The 13,895-nt window shown below is 40.9% G+C and overlaps 1 protein-coding gene across 1 annotated transcript in view; it reads right to left on the minus strand.

Annotated features, from left to right (window-relative positions):
* Positions 1-826: 826 nt before the first annotated feature.
* PDE6D (phosphodiesterase 6D) overlaps positions 827-13,895 on the minus strand; it is a 49,805-nt gene continuing 36,736 nt past the window's right edge. The window contains exons 2-5 of the mRNA XM_036320094.1: positions 4,722-4,810; positions 3,998-4,123; positions 3,176-3,281; positions 827-1,412 (exon numbers count right to left, since the gene is read on the minus strand). Coding sequence (XP_036175987.1) covers positions 1,331-1,412; positions 3,176-3,281; positions 3,998-4,123; positions 4,722-4,810 — 403 coding nt within the window. The 3' untranslated portion in view covers positions 827-1,330. The remainder of the gene's footprint in view (positions 1,413-3,175; positions 3,282-3,997; positions 4,124-4,721; positions 4,811-13,895) is intronic.

Consider the following 13,895-nt stretch of genomic DNA (forward strand, 5'->3'; position numbering starts at 1 on the left):
ACTACTGTGGGAACCGGAAAACTTTTAATTGTTGGTATATTTATTGATTGTTTTAATTTTCTTAGAGAGAGAGGAAGGGAGGGAGTGAGCAAGAAAGAAACATTGATTTGTTGTTCCACTTACTTATGCATTCATTCGTTGATTCTTGTATGTGCCCTGACCGGGGATTGAACCTGCAACCTTGGCATATTGGGATGATGAGCTACCTGGCCAGGGACTAATTGTTGGTATTTTATAAAGGACAGTGGAGGCTACTGGTAGCTCAGAGGTAAGTTCCTAAAAAGGAACCCCTTTAAATGTTCTCTCTCACATCAGACTGGAAAGTACTGTAGATGTATAATCACTTCTCTCCCACGTGAACTTCTCTGACAAATTTTTACGGCTCCCAGCATCCCAGGTGCTTCCCCAGTGTTCTCCAGTCAACTTCAGGAGGATCTTCACTCTGTAACTTATTCTCTCATTTAGGAATGAGTCCCTACCCTACCAACTTAGAACATCTACCCTTTCTGGAAACCTCTTCAACAAATGAACATTATAAAGAAATAGAAAAAGTTAAAAACAACAAACCAACAAAGACAGGGTGCATGTATGCTGTGAAAGAGAACCACTAAATATAATGTCTAAAAGACAAGTATTAAGGTCATTGGTCTTGCTCAGGTACGTTTTATATTATTGGAAATCAGGAACTGAAGCACTCAGGAACCATAAGATCTATCATCTGGTCTCTGGACTAAAACAGAATTGCGATCCTATGGTCTGATAAATGTCATTTTTCTCATCATGGAGCCAAGTTTGTGTTCCAGAAAAAGGAGAGATGAAAGCAGTGCCATGTTAAAGACTGTAGGAATATTTTAATTCATATTTCAATTCATTACATAATAATATCACAGTCTATTTTACAAGTTAAATGTATGAGAATGTATGAAATAGAAAAGGTAGGAAAAGACTAAATATGGGTCAAGAACATGAATTTTTCCAAAGCCAGGGGCCAAAGAAGATGCGTGCCCTGTAGGACCCAAGGAGGAGGCAGGGAGGATGACAGGAACAGCACTGGCTCCTGCACTGGCTCCTGGTGTGTGTTTGTCCCATGTTTACCCTGGGAAAGAGTTGAGGCATGCCCTCTGCCCTGGTCTGAGGTGGGGAGTTAGCCTGGTCAGTGGAAGATGGCAGCTTGAGTGCAGAGCTGGTCCCCTTGTGGCCGCAGGTGGGTTTTGTTGTAGAGGGAATTAGGGGCGGAAGTGTCAAAAATCAAATGTGTGGAGGAAAAAAGTAAACAGTTTCCTCTGTTCCCCGCAAAACCCAAATTCTTAAAATGCAATACATTCTTCTCTCAAACGTAGAAAAGTCTCACTCTGGATGTGCTTACGAGAAGATCGTCGTCAAAAAACTTTGTCTCTATGATAACATTCCCACTGTGAGTAAGAAGAGACGGCAAAAGAGCGATGTGTTAGGCAACAGATTTCATTTCCAGAAAGTGATTTCAATCTGGGTTTGCTGGGCCCTGGACATATACCCACCTAGCACCTTGGCTTGGGGACATTCAAATCTGTGTCTACATGGGGTAGAAGTCTAATATGACATTAAACTTATGTGACTAGGTTTGTCTTCCTCAAGTTCAGAAATCAGAAGAGAGAGCATGTCTTAATCCTTGGTACACTTCAGGCCCTTAGTAGAATGCTCTGCACAGAGGGGTGCTTATAAATATACTGATTTTCTGATACACAGAGGTGGTGTCTTTCCCTACAACACTGCTGTGGGTTGGTCTGTCCTTCATCTGTTCTCCTCACTTCAGGTAATAGCACTCTGCTCTTCTTTTGGGGAACCACCCATCTCCAGTCCAAGGGTCCATCAAGTGGCTCCTCCCTCTCCTGGCAAAAGGGTGGACAAAGGACGTAATTTGGGCCAATCAGGTTCTCTCCCCTGAGCAGGATCCTTCCCTATGGCTGCTCCTTGAGGAAAACACCCACAGATTTTTGCCACCTTCATCCTTCAAGCTGCCAGGAGCTCAGCCCTTTCTGTCATGTTAGCCAGGGTCAGTTTCTATGGCTGGCAACGAAAGAACCCCAAATGATAGATCTGTGTTGGGAACCGAGTTAAGGGCAACAGAGGTACTGTTTTAGGGGTCTAAAAAGTAACATATGACTTCAATAACCTAAATATATTGTCAAAGACTTACTGGTTCTAGTACCTAAAAGAAATCAGGCCTGGCCAAGAAGTCAGATTATGGTTAATAAAATTTAAAAAATGCCCTTCTGCATACTACGCTGTATTTTCCCAGGGTAATTAATAGCCAGAAGATACATTTTTGCTGATAATTAATTATAAGATAGGTAAATAATTCAAGATCTGACTGGTTTATAGAATATAAAAATACCTACTGTTGTAATTAAAAAACTACTAAAGACTTATATATAACTTCTATTTACAAATTCAACATGGCTTTAGGGCCTGTTTAGAGAGATGATCCAACATTACACAATTACCTGTGTGAATAACTCATTACTAGGGACTTTACTAAAACCTTTGAAAGACAAATATCTTTTCCTAAGATAAAATGGTAGGTGGGTAGTTATTCACAGTGTTTTTGGACAAAGGACAAAGTAATTATTATTTGAGTAGGACGCACAGCTATTAAAAACGGTAAGGTATAATGAAAAACTATAACCAAACATTATCCTCTAAAACAGAATTAGGACTTTACCAGATTCTGTTAAAGGCTATTCAAACGAAGTACAGAGTACCAAAAGTTTGGCAGTCAGGAAAGGGAAGAAATTAGCATGGATTTAATATAATATAGATTACATGCCAGCTTCCTTCTATGTCATCTCACTTTATTCTCACTACACCTCTGTGAGAGAGAATTATTAATTCTATATTTAGAGAGAAGAATAAGGACCAGAGAGGTAAAATAGATTGTCCAAGATTACATATTTAGTCAAGTTTAATCAGGAATTTAGTCTAAAGGTCTAATCTAAAGTTTTCTATCCTTTCCAATCCATCATGCTGCCTTTTTCACATGACAAAAGTCAGGACCTGTAAAGTGAGATACCCCTGGATACTCTTTTAGCCTCTTTTTAAAGTAGGTTGCCTGCCCACTGAACAGGACCATGAGTCCCACCTGCCTGGAATGCCTGCTTCTAGATACATCCACAATTCCTGTGGCCTGCTCACTCACGTTAGCACGCTGGCGGTCATCATCTGGGACTCAGGTGCTGCCTCTATCAGGGACTGCCAGGTGTTTGTGGAGTTCGGGATCACAAAGCCAAACTCGAAGGACCATTCTGTGGGAAGAAGGAAAATGGATCAGTGGACATCCCAGATAGAGTCTCAGGGCTCCTTGTCCCTTTCCTTTAAAGTGAGCCTCTTTTTTACTTTGAGAATCACCAATGAAACCTCCCAGGACAGAGGCATAAAAAGGACTCCCTTCGGCTGTCCTCTGAACTACACCAGAGGCTTAGTCCCTATGCTCTGGAGTCTAAAGAACTAGGACCAGTGGGTGAATATAGTATAAACAAAGTTGTCTTAGAAGTAAGGCTGGATGTAAATAAAAGTATAGAACAGAAGTATAGAATAGGCCTTTTCACTTGGAATGTTAGCTCTAGGAACACATATGTGCACTCTTATACTTCATGGTGAAAACTCAATGCAGAGTGGCCCTGCCAGTCAAATCTGTGAGACTGTATGGAGAGCACTGTACCAGGCCCTAATCAGCAGCTTTCTTGTGACCGTGTTACAATACCACCTCAGTGACAAAGCAGGCACCGATGCCTGGCCCAAACAGTCAGAAACCTTTTGTTGAGCTCAAAGCCCCTTATAGTGCCAGCTTTGTTTCTGTTTATTCTCACTGGGGGTCCCCAATCTTGCAGGGTGTAGGAATCCTGTCACAAACTGAGTTGCAAAGTGAATGTTATTAAAGCAGTGTTTTATAGCTCATTGCGTCTTGCCTTTTGTCCCTGTCACCCTAAGCCTGGATTTCAGGCACGGAGCAGCAGAATACCTTCTAGGCATTGCCCTTTGAAGTAAACTTTTTGTTCCAGGCGGAATTTTTCCATTTGTTCTGCTGAAGAGAAGTTCAATTCTCGAGACACTGCCTTGCACTTGAGAATTTTCTTCGGAACACGGGCTGGTAAAGAAAAGGAAATATTGAAGCCATTCTAAATTAAAGCGCATTACTATGGTGCTTCAAGTTTCTGGAAACTGATTTAGAGAGCCCATTTTCTATGTTAAATTTCAAAGAATGCCTTAGCAACAGAATTATACTTTTTAGTTAAAGAGGTCCCCAATTGGTAAAGTGTATTTGACTGAAAGATTATCAAGGCACATCAGATTTAGTGCATTTAAAGGCCTTACCTAGCTACTGTCATCAGGAAAGGGGCTGAAAGGGCACCTTCTCTCTACTCTGTCCTATTGGTTTTAACCCCTTAGAACCAATTTTTCTTTTTATTTAAGGGAAATGAAAATGCAAATTTTATTTGGGGAAAAAAAGTTGAGTCTTAGTTTATATCCTTGGGTATATTCTAAAGCTAAAATTTCAACACAAAGTGGGTTCTGGGAAGTAGGAGACAGAAACTTAAGAAACTAGAAATCTCAGTAACATGTAGATGAATGTGCTGTGCCTCCAGGGCTCACCCTCCTATTAGTCTGCATTGACTTAACTCCCTAATGCTTAGGTCCTGCTCCCCAGTCATCAAGAGCTTTGCAGACAAAGGGTCGGAAAGTACCTTCATGCTCCACTCCAGGGACTGACAGGTCTTCTGTTCCTTGCCAGAGTATCTTCCCTGTCTCAGCATCCCGGAGGTTCATCCAATTTCTGATCAAATATATTGAGGAAAAATAAGGCACTAAAAGTGACTGCTCCTTTGTACTTGGCCTAACTGCTAAGTGCCATCCAAGTAAATAGATTTGTGTAGGCGAGTCCATAAGACATGTAAAGGAAGAAGCACGAAACCCAGAGGAGTTATTTTCATCTACAACATAAGAACCCAAAGATTGCACACATCTAGAAAGAGGTAAAAAATGAACAGTGTTGCTCTGCCAGCGTGGCTCAGTGGTTGAGCATCGACCTATGAACCAGGAGGTCATGGTTCGATTCCTGGTCAGGGCATGTGCCCGGGTTGTGGGTTCAATCCCCAGTGGGGGGCATCAGAAAGCAGCTGATGAATGATTGTCTCTCATCACTGAAGTTTCTGTCTCCCTGTCTTCCCTTCCTCTCTGAGATAAATAAAAAATATGTATATATATATATTTTTTTTATATATTTTATTGATTTTTTACAGAGAGGAAGGGAGAGAGATAGAGAGCTAGAAACATCGATGAGAGAGAAACATCAATCAGCCGCCTCCTGCACATCTCCCACTGGGGATGCGCCCGCAACCCAGGCACATGCCCCTGACCGAAATCGAACCTGGGACCTTTCAGTCCGCAGGCTGACGCTCTATCCACTGAGCCAAACCAGCCTCGGCAAAAAATATGTATATTTTTAAAAAGGACACTCAGAGAACAAAAAAAGAAATCTAGAAAAATATACATTTTGACAGCAGAACCAAACAGCTCAAATGAAAACAAAGGTTTTTGTTGTTGTTTAGTTTTTAAAAACTATGGACAAATCATTAAAGGAAAAGAAAATTAATATTATCCATGCATGGAAGCTAAGTATGAGAAGATAGTTAATATGGCTAAGTATGGGAAAGATGGTTAATATTTGTAAAGAAACTGAGCTTCAATTCAGATAGTTGATATACTTATGTCTTTTTTTTTTTCTTTTGCTGTCTAGCAACCAAATCCTCTTCCCAACAGCACATTGCAGCCTCCCTTCCCCAATGGGAGGCAGTGACTGCTTTGCACTATAGCAACTAGAAGATCCAGAACCTTTTTTCCTGGTCCTGCTGCAGCTAGAGGCAAGGACGTAACTAGGCTCAGACACCTGGGTACTTCATTCTGGGGCTCCGAAACTGTAGTCACCCAGGACCTGAGGAAAGGCCAGCAGTTCTTCAGGAGGGGCAGCAGGTAGTGCTAATCTGGCCATTCCTGCTGTGTGACCACTGCTGTGGGTCCTGGTCCTCCACTGCCAGTCAGTTTTCAAAGCCCAGAGAGCCTTTGAGGCTTTCCCACCGTTTGGGTAGCTTGCAGTTGAGAACCCTGAACAACAGTTTTTTGTTTGTTTTTGTTTTGGTTAATCCTCACCAGAGGATATTTTTTTCCATTGATTTTTTTTAGAGAGAGTAGAAGGGAGGGATAGAGACACAGAGAGAGAAGCATCGATATGAGACAGGTACACATTCATTGCCTCCTACCCCTTCACCCTTCCCTCCCCAATTGGGCCTGTGGATCAAGCCTGCAACCAAGTTACGTGTCCTTGACCAAAATAGAACCCTTCAGTTCACAGGCCAACACTCTAAATGTGGCTAGTTCTAACACGATTTTTTAGAATCACTATATATGTAATGGTACTACATTTAACTCATTGGAAAGGTTATTTCTACATTTTGCTGCTATATAAGAAAAGTTACTAAAGATAACTAAAGGTTATCCAGCAGAGTGCCTTGAATGTGATGGGTATACTAGCTTCTTGTGCCCTCCACCTGCTTGTGAACACGCCCCCCCCCCCCCCGCCCCCCAACACAAAAACCCACTGCTTTGAGGTTGTGTTGGCTGTGCTACTCTCCGCCTGGAGTGTAGCACATTCCTAACAAACTCTCCTTCTGTGCTCATTACATCGCCAGGTACTGCTGTGCTTCTATATTTAGGTGGTTTTCTCTTTGCTTCATATTTCTAAACTCCACTTTTTTAAACAACTAAATTAAAAAGCAAGTCAAAAGTATACATACTTGTTTAGGTCATGTCTTACAATTCTAATTACTACAAATATGTTTACCCATTTGGGGGTCTCTTTTGGGGTTAAGAGAAAGCTTCCCCAACTGGAGAAATAAAACAATAGATACTATTGCTCTAGCAAGTCCATTCTGAGCTCAGATCTAAACAGAATGGCCTTAGCCTTAGCTGGTTTGGCTCAGTGGATAGAGCGTTGGCCTGCAGACTGAAGGGTCCTGGGCACATGCCCAGGTTGCGGGCTCAAAATGCAGCTGATCAATGATTCTTTCATCATTGATGTTTCTCTCTCTCTCTCTCTCTCTCTCTCTCTCTCTCTCTCCCTCTTACTTCCTCCCTCTCTGAAATCAATAAAAATATATTTAAAAAATAAACTGAAGGGCCTTAGACATTTAAGCCTAAGGTTTTCAGAAGACACACTAATATTCAACCTCCTCTGTGCATGCTTTTCATTCTTTCTCTACAGAGAGTCTCTTATGTACCAATCCAGCCACAGTGGACACCAGACTTTCTTTTTTTAAAAATATATTTTATTGATTTTTTACAGACAGGAAGGGAAAGGGCTAGAGAGTTAGAAACATTGATGAGAGAGAAACATCAATCAGCTGCCTCCTACACACCCCTAACTGGGGATGTGCCTGCAACCAAGGTACATGCCCTTGATCAGAATCGAACCCGGGACCCCTCAGTCCGCAGGCCGATGCTCTATCCACTGAGCCAAACTGGTTATGGCCAGCCTTTCTTAAATAATAAAAATAAAATTACTTCTAAAGTTCCAGGCTCATATTCAAGTGGGGGCAAGACTACAGCAATAAAAGCCTTGGAGAAGGAGCTCCCCTCACAAAGCAACAACTGGATCAGACCTAGCAGCTTCCAGAAAAGTATGATTGTCACTGGCCCAGATCAGCAAAGAAAAGCCTTAATAAATAATTCAAAATTAAAGAAATAAAAACAGAGCTCCATCCAACGATGATGGACTAGAAGACACTTAGAGCCCCTCCACATTCTGTAGTTTTAAGGGTGAAAAGGAAGGCTCTGAGTTCATAGTGGAGATGCAGCCATTTGGGAACAGCCTTATAAATCATAAAAATAGAAATCCATGATAGCCTACTAGTAAAAAGAAAAAAATTATTGAGGTAGGTGTCTTAGAATAATAATAAGAAAAGCTGGTCCTCTAAAGAGGGAGCATATTTGGCTAAAAATGTTGGAAATGAAAGGTAAGCTTTGATGGCTGGTCATCATCTGGCTGAAAATATTTTTGTTTGATAGTTTTTTGCCAACCAGATTTTTCAGAGAAAAAGAGCCTGAGTTTTAAGACTCAAACGGCAAGTCACTTCCAGTCTTGAGAGAGGAGAGGATTAAGTAGACAAGCTTTAAGGAGGGGGCCTGGAGGACTATTTATAAATACCACCTTCTGGGTCAGCCAGGTCTTACATGACCCGACTACCTAGCATCCATCACCCAGACCGCCTGACATCCAACTGATAAGTGTCTTGGACCAACTAAGAATACAGAACTGATTAGTCTCTATAAGAACTTATAACTTTCCTTTCTTCTTCAGCACACTTCTGGGTTTTTGCCTAATTGTGTTTACAAACTCTAAGACCCTTGAATATATCTTTGTTGTTTATTTCTTTAAAAAAAAAAAAAAGCTCCCTGTGATTTGTGCACAGGACAAGCACAAAGGAACACTCCTCGACTGTGGGATGCCATGGCTCAGGGGAAATCTGTCCTTGGTGGCCTCTTATTTGCTACCAGACAGACAAAAGAAGCACTCTCATATGTAAAAGCAAGAGCATCTTTAAAATAAGCTTCAGAGCCAAAACAATAAACTTCAGAGCAAAATCAATAGTTGTAAAGTGTCAAGCCTTAGGAAAGATTAAAAAGAGTAAGTAAATGAAGATAAACATTATGGAAGAAAAAGAGACTTGGCTCACCATGGAAAGTTATGTAAGTCCTCTTATGTTAAAGAACAGATGTGATCTGGTATAACTTCAGTCCAGGGCAGGAGTTGGGGACAGATCTGAGGTAGAAAAGGCATTCATGGAGATGGTGGTAGAGTGGGAAGGGAAGGCGTGGGGTTTGGAAGAAACCAGTTAGATGAATGGGGTACTATTCATCTAGAGATTTCCTCTAGAGATGTGAATGCAGGGACTGGAATAAAGGATTTAAAATATTTTGTAATAACCATCTAGAAGCATTTTGGAATGATACACTGGCTCTTGGAATCTTAATTAGTTTTAAATGGAAATGGTTCACGTCTGTTTTTATACACTGAGTGGCCAGATTATTATGACCACCTGACGTTTGTAGGCAAATTAGCTGTACACTGCATCGTATGGGATATGGAAGCCTAAGGCCTGTTCGAACACCTTTGCTGTCTGCAGTTACCAAGATAAAACGTCTCCAATTCACACAGGAACACAAGGATTGGACAATCGAGCATTGGAAAAAAGTCATGTGGTCCGATGAATCACGTTTCCAGTTGCATCATGCAGATGGCAGAGTGAGAATTTGGCAGAAACAGCATGAAAGCATGCACCTCACATACATGAGTACAACCCTTCAAGCTGGTGGGGGCAGTGTTATGGTTTGGGGCATGTTTTTCTGGCATGATTTGGGCCCTTTAATTCGTGTGGAACAACGTCTGAATAGCACAACATACCTAAGTATCATTGCTGATCAAGTTCATCCTGTCATGTTGATGGCGTATCCCAATGGAGATGGCTTCTTCCAACAAGACAATGCACCATGCCACGGTGCTCATATTGTGTAGGAGTGGTTTCAAGAACACGAGGGAGACTTTACCTTGCTTAGGTGGCTCCCATAATCACCAGATCTCAATCCAATTGAGCATTTGTGGGACAAAGTTAAAAGAGCCATCAGGCAGCTGGTTCCACAACCATCAAATCTCACAGAACTGGACAGTGCTATTCATCAGGCCTGATGTCACATTCCTCGCATCACCTTTCAACATCTTGTGGAGTCAATGCCAAGAAGAATCGCCGCAGTACTGAAGGCAAAAGGAGGCCCAATGAAGTACTGATGGGGGTGGTCATAATAATCTGGCCACTCAGTGTATATTAAACAGAACAGATGCACTGTGCATGCCACTACCTCACTGGCCTGTTGAGGGAGGAGGGAGCAATGAGGGAGATTAGGGGAAGGGAAGAGAGTAGAGAGAGGCAACAGGGAAGGCAAAGATGAGAAAAAGGAAGGAAACACAGAACACACACAAACAGAGGGAGAGAGAGAAGGACATAGAGCAGGGGTGGGCAAACTTTTTGACTTGAGGGCCACAATGGGTTCTTAAACTGGACCGGAGGGCCGGAACAAAAGCATGGATGGAGTGTTTGTGTGAACTAATATAAATTCAAAGTAAACATCATTACATAAAAGGGTACGGTTTTTTTTTTTTTTTTAGTTTTATTCATTTCAAATGGGCCCGTGGGCCGTAGTTTGCCCACGGCTGACATAGAGAGTGAAAGAAAAAAAGACACTCAGAAAAAGAGACAAACAGAATGAAGAGACAGCTCCAAGACAGAGGGGAACAAAACAGAAGAGCTCAGCAAGTTTAGGATAAGACTCCAGTGTTTCCTACTTTAACATAACACTGACTTATAGGAGTTGTCTTAGCTACTGCCTTTCATAGAACGACTTGGAATTGATGGGAAGAGGAGGAAGATTGTGAAAATGTTAATTGGCTGATTCACAGTTTCCTGTAATTTACCATCCAAACTGTGGTACTTCTGAGAATGAAAGAGGGTGCTAACTGGATAGCAAACTTATATGAATTGTTCATGTAAAGTGTTTAGAACAGTGCTCAGTGCATTATCTATTAGTTATTATTATTTCTTTATCATCTTTCTGTCAACCTCCTGATGGTTTTCCTTACTTCTATTTTTGCTTCCTCTTCTAATCCATTCTCCTCACAGCAGGAAGTCGTTTCTTAAAATTGGAAAATAGATGTCAATCCCTGTTTTCCTTTGCACTTAAAACAATTTTGAGTTCTTTGCACAGTTTACAAGACCCCCTCAGTCACAATGCTCTAGCCACAATGGACTCCTTTCTCTTTCTCCAATGCACTATAGAGTCTCTTCTGCCTGAGATGCCCACACAAGTGCTCTTCCCCTTAACTCTTCAGACCCGCAGGTCCTGGCTTGTGGCACCTCCTCAGATTCTTAGGACTACTCAGTCTACAGTGGTCTCTGAAACCAAATCTGCCTGACTCCTAAGAAAATCACTAGAAAACAATGATTTTTTCCCCTACTATTGGCACTTGCTGTTAAGCCAGATCTCTTAATTTCTCTTTTATATTGTTGATATAATGATTTTCCAACTAATTTCTCTCCTTCAATCTCTAGCCCATTGTTTTGCCAAGTGTAGTTTGATGACCTTGTTAAAAATGTTTCTACCATCTCACACCTGTCAGAATGGCTATCATCAACAAATCAACAAACGACAAGTGCTGGAGAGGATGTGGAGAAAAAGGAACCCTCGTGCACTGCTGGTGGAAATGCAGACTGGTGCAGCCACTGTGGAAGACAGTATGGAGTTTCTTCAAAAAGTTAAAAATGGAACTCCCATTTGACCCAGTAATTCCACTTCTGGGAATATAGCCCAAGAAACCAGAAACACAAATCAGAAAGGACATATGCACCCCTATATTCATAGCAGCATAATTTATAATAGCTAAGATTTGGAAACAGCCTAAGTGCCCATCAGCAGATGAGTGGATTAAAAAACTGTGGTACATCTACACAATGGAATACTACACTGCTATAAAAAAGAAAGAAATTTTACCATTTGCAACAGCATGGATGGACCTGGAGAGTATTATGCTAAGCAAAATAAGCCAGTCGGACAAAGATAAATATCACATGATCTCACTCATACTAGTATGTGAGATATAATGATCAACATAAACTGATGAACAAAAATAGATCCAGAGACAAACACTGAACAGAATTTCCAACCTCAGAGAGAAGGCAGGAGAGAGGGGATCAACCAAAGGACTTGTATGCATGCACATTAGCATAACCAATGGACACAGACCCTGGGGCAGTGGGGGCTTGTCCTGGGGGGCGGGAATGGCAGGGGCGGGTCAATTGGGGAAAAAGGAGACATGTAATACTTTAAACGATAAAAAAAAAAAAAATGTTGTTTCTTAGGCCTCATCTCCAACCTATTTAATTAGAATCACTCTAGAGGCCTGGGAATGCTCATTTTGAAAAGCAATTCTTACATGCAATAAAGTTGAAGTATCACTTGTCTAGTCTTTATAATCTAACTAGAAGCCTAGTGCATGAAATTTGTGCACTAGTAGGGTCCCTAGCGGCTGCCGGCTGGGTATTCCCTTCCTTCTCCCGGCCGGCCCCGCCCCCTGGTCGAACTCCCACTCGAAGGAACAATTTGCATACTATGCTTTTATTATATAGGATACATTGACTAGAATTACATCCCTAAAATTACATCCCTAAAAAGCTGGATCATATCACTGCAGAGAAAATTTCCTAGCTTCTTAGTTTAGCACTTAAAGTTCTTTACTCTGTGGCACAAACATCTCTCCAGTCTCCCTTTCCACTTCATACCCTCGCAATACCCCATTCTCATCTAGGCACAGTGACTTCACCATGCGCTCATGCACCTCTCTGTGCTCCACTTGGACACTTGTTTGAAGTCTCTCGTCAGAAGAGCCAATAAAATCAAAAGAGTTGACCCAATCAAGTGTTATGATCACCACAAGGCTACATCAGGCAAGCTGATTAAAGGAGGTGTGAAGAAAACTTTCTTTACCTTAAGAGGACCCCTGTGGAGGCAACTGTGACAGAGGAAAATGGGACTAACAATGACATGGTAATTATCATTGGCAGAAGCTGGGTATAATTTTCCTAGATGTACCAACTGCAGAGAAAAGCCATCCATATCACCCCAAGAAAATCTCTAAAATATATCAAGTGTGACTAGTCCACTTCTACCACTGAGAGAAGAAAACACCTTTGCCATAAACACTGTGCAGCAAAACTTGTTCCAAAAAACAGCAGTTTCTCATTGTGTGATGAGACTAAGAGAAAAGCAATAAGGCAGATGTTAAGTTCCCTAAAAAGTTACACAGCCCAGGATTTGGAATGATGGTCAGACTGTGAAGCTCAAGCTTGTCCCTCTGTCCGCTGCTGCCTCCTTCCCATGATAAGGAATAAAGCAACAATAAAACAACCATCTTATTCTTGGTGCTCTGCCATCATCTTTCTTATCCTTTCCTCCAAAGATTAAAGTTCATCCTTGTTTCTATTGCAACTTTAAAAAAATTACTGTGTCTTTTTTCTTAACGAAATGAAAAACAACTTGTTTGTAAAAAGACAGAAAAACTAAGTCTTAAGCACTTCTATAAATATCCAACTGCTCAAATGAATGGCAACTCTGATTTCATTCAGTCTCATGAAAGTGATTCACAGGTAAAATATAGCTTTTAATCCTTTCAACCATTAGCAGTTCAGTCTCCCTTAGTTTGCTCATTCTTGTCTATCCTGAGTTTTATGGTCATTGGCTGGTGTAGAGTTAAATACAAGTATTAGGTGATGGAAGAGGAATGTAAGTTTTTAACAATGGATTAAAAGAAACATTTTGTATTTAGGGAGAAAAGGAGTCAAGAAATATTGAGCCAGGAGAATAAAGGTGCTATGTGTAAAGTAAGTCATGATTCATGCTTACTGGAAACACAAACACTAGAAGCATTCCCTTTAAAGTCAGAAGTAGTACAGAGAACACATTATTCAGGAGGCAATATAACTATAAGAGAAAGAAATAAGAAATATAAAAATTAGAAAAGGGAAAGTAAATTATCATTATTTGCAAGTGATAGGATTATATATCTAGAAAACCCAAAAGAATAAAATGAAAACCTACTGTAAATAATAAACAAATCAAATTGATGGGCTCAAAATTAATATACAAAAATAAATATATGCCTTGTATATTAACAAAGATCAGAAAATGTAGCAGAATGAAAACATTTCATCTGCAAAAGCAACAAAAAGTTAAATACTTAGGAATAAACATATATAAGT

The sequence above is a fragment of the Myotis myotis genome, unplaced genomic scaffold, assembly GCF_014108235.1.
Source record: "Myotis myotis isolate mMyoMyo1 unplaced genomic scaffold, mMyoMyo1.p scaffold_m19_p_8, whole genome shotgun sequence".
Classification (NCBI taxonomy): Eukaryota; Metazoa; Chordata; class Mammalia; order Chiroptera; family Vespertilionidae; genus Myotis; species Myotis myotis.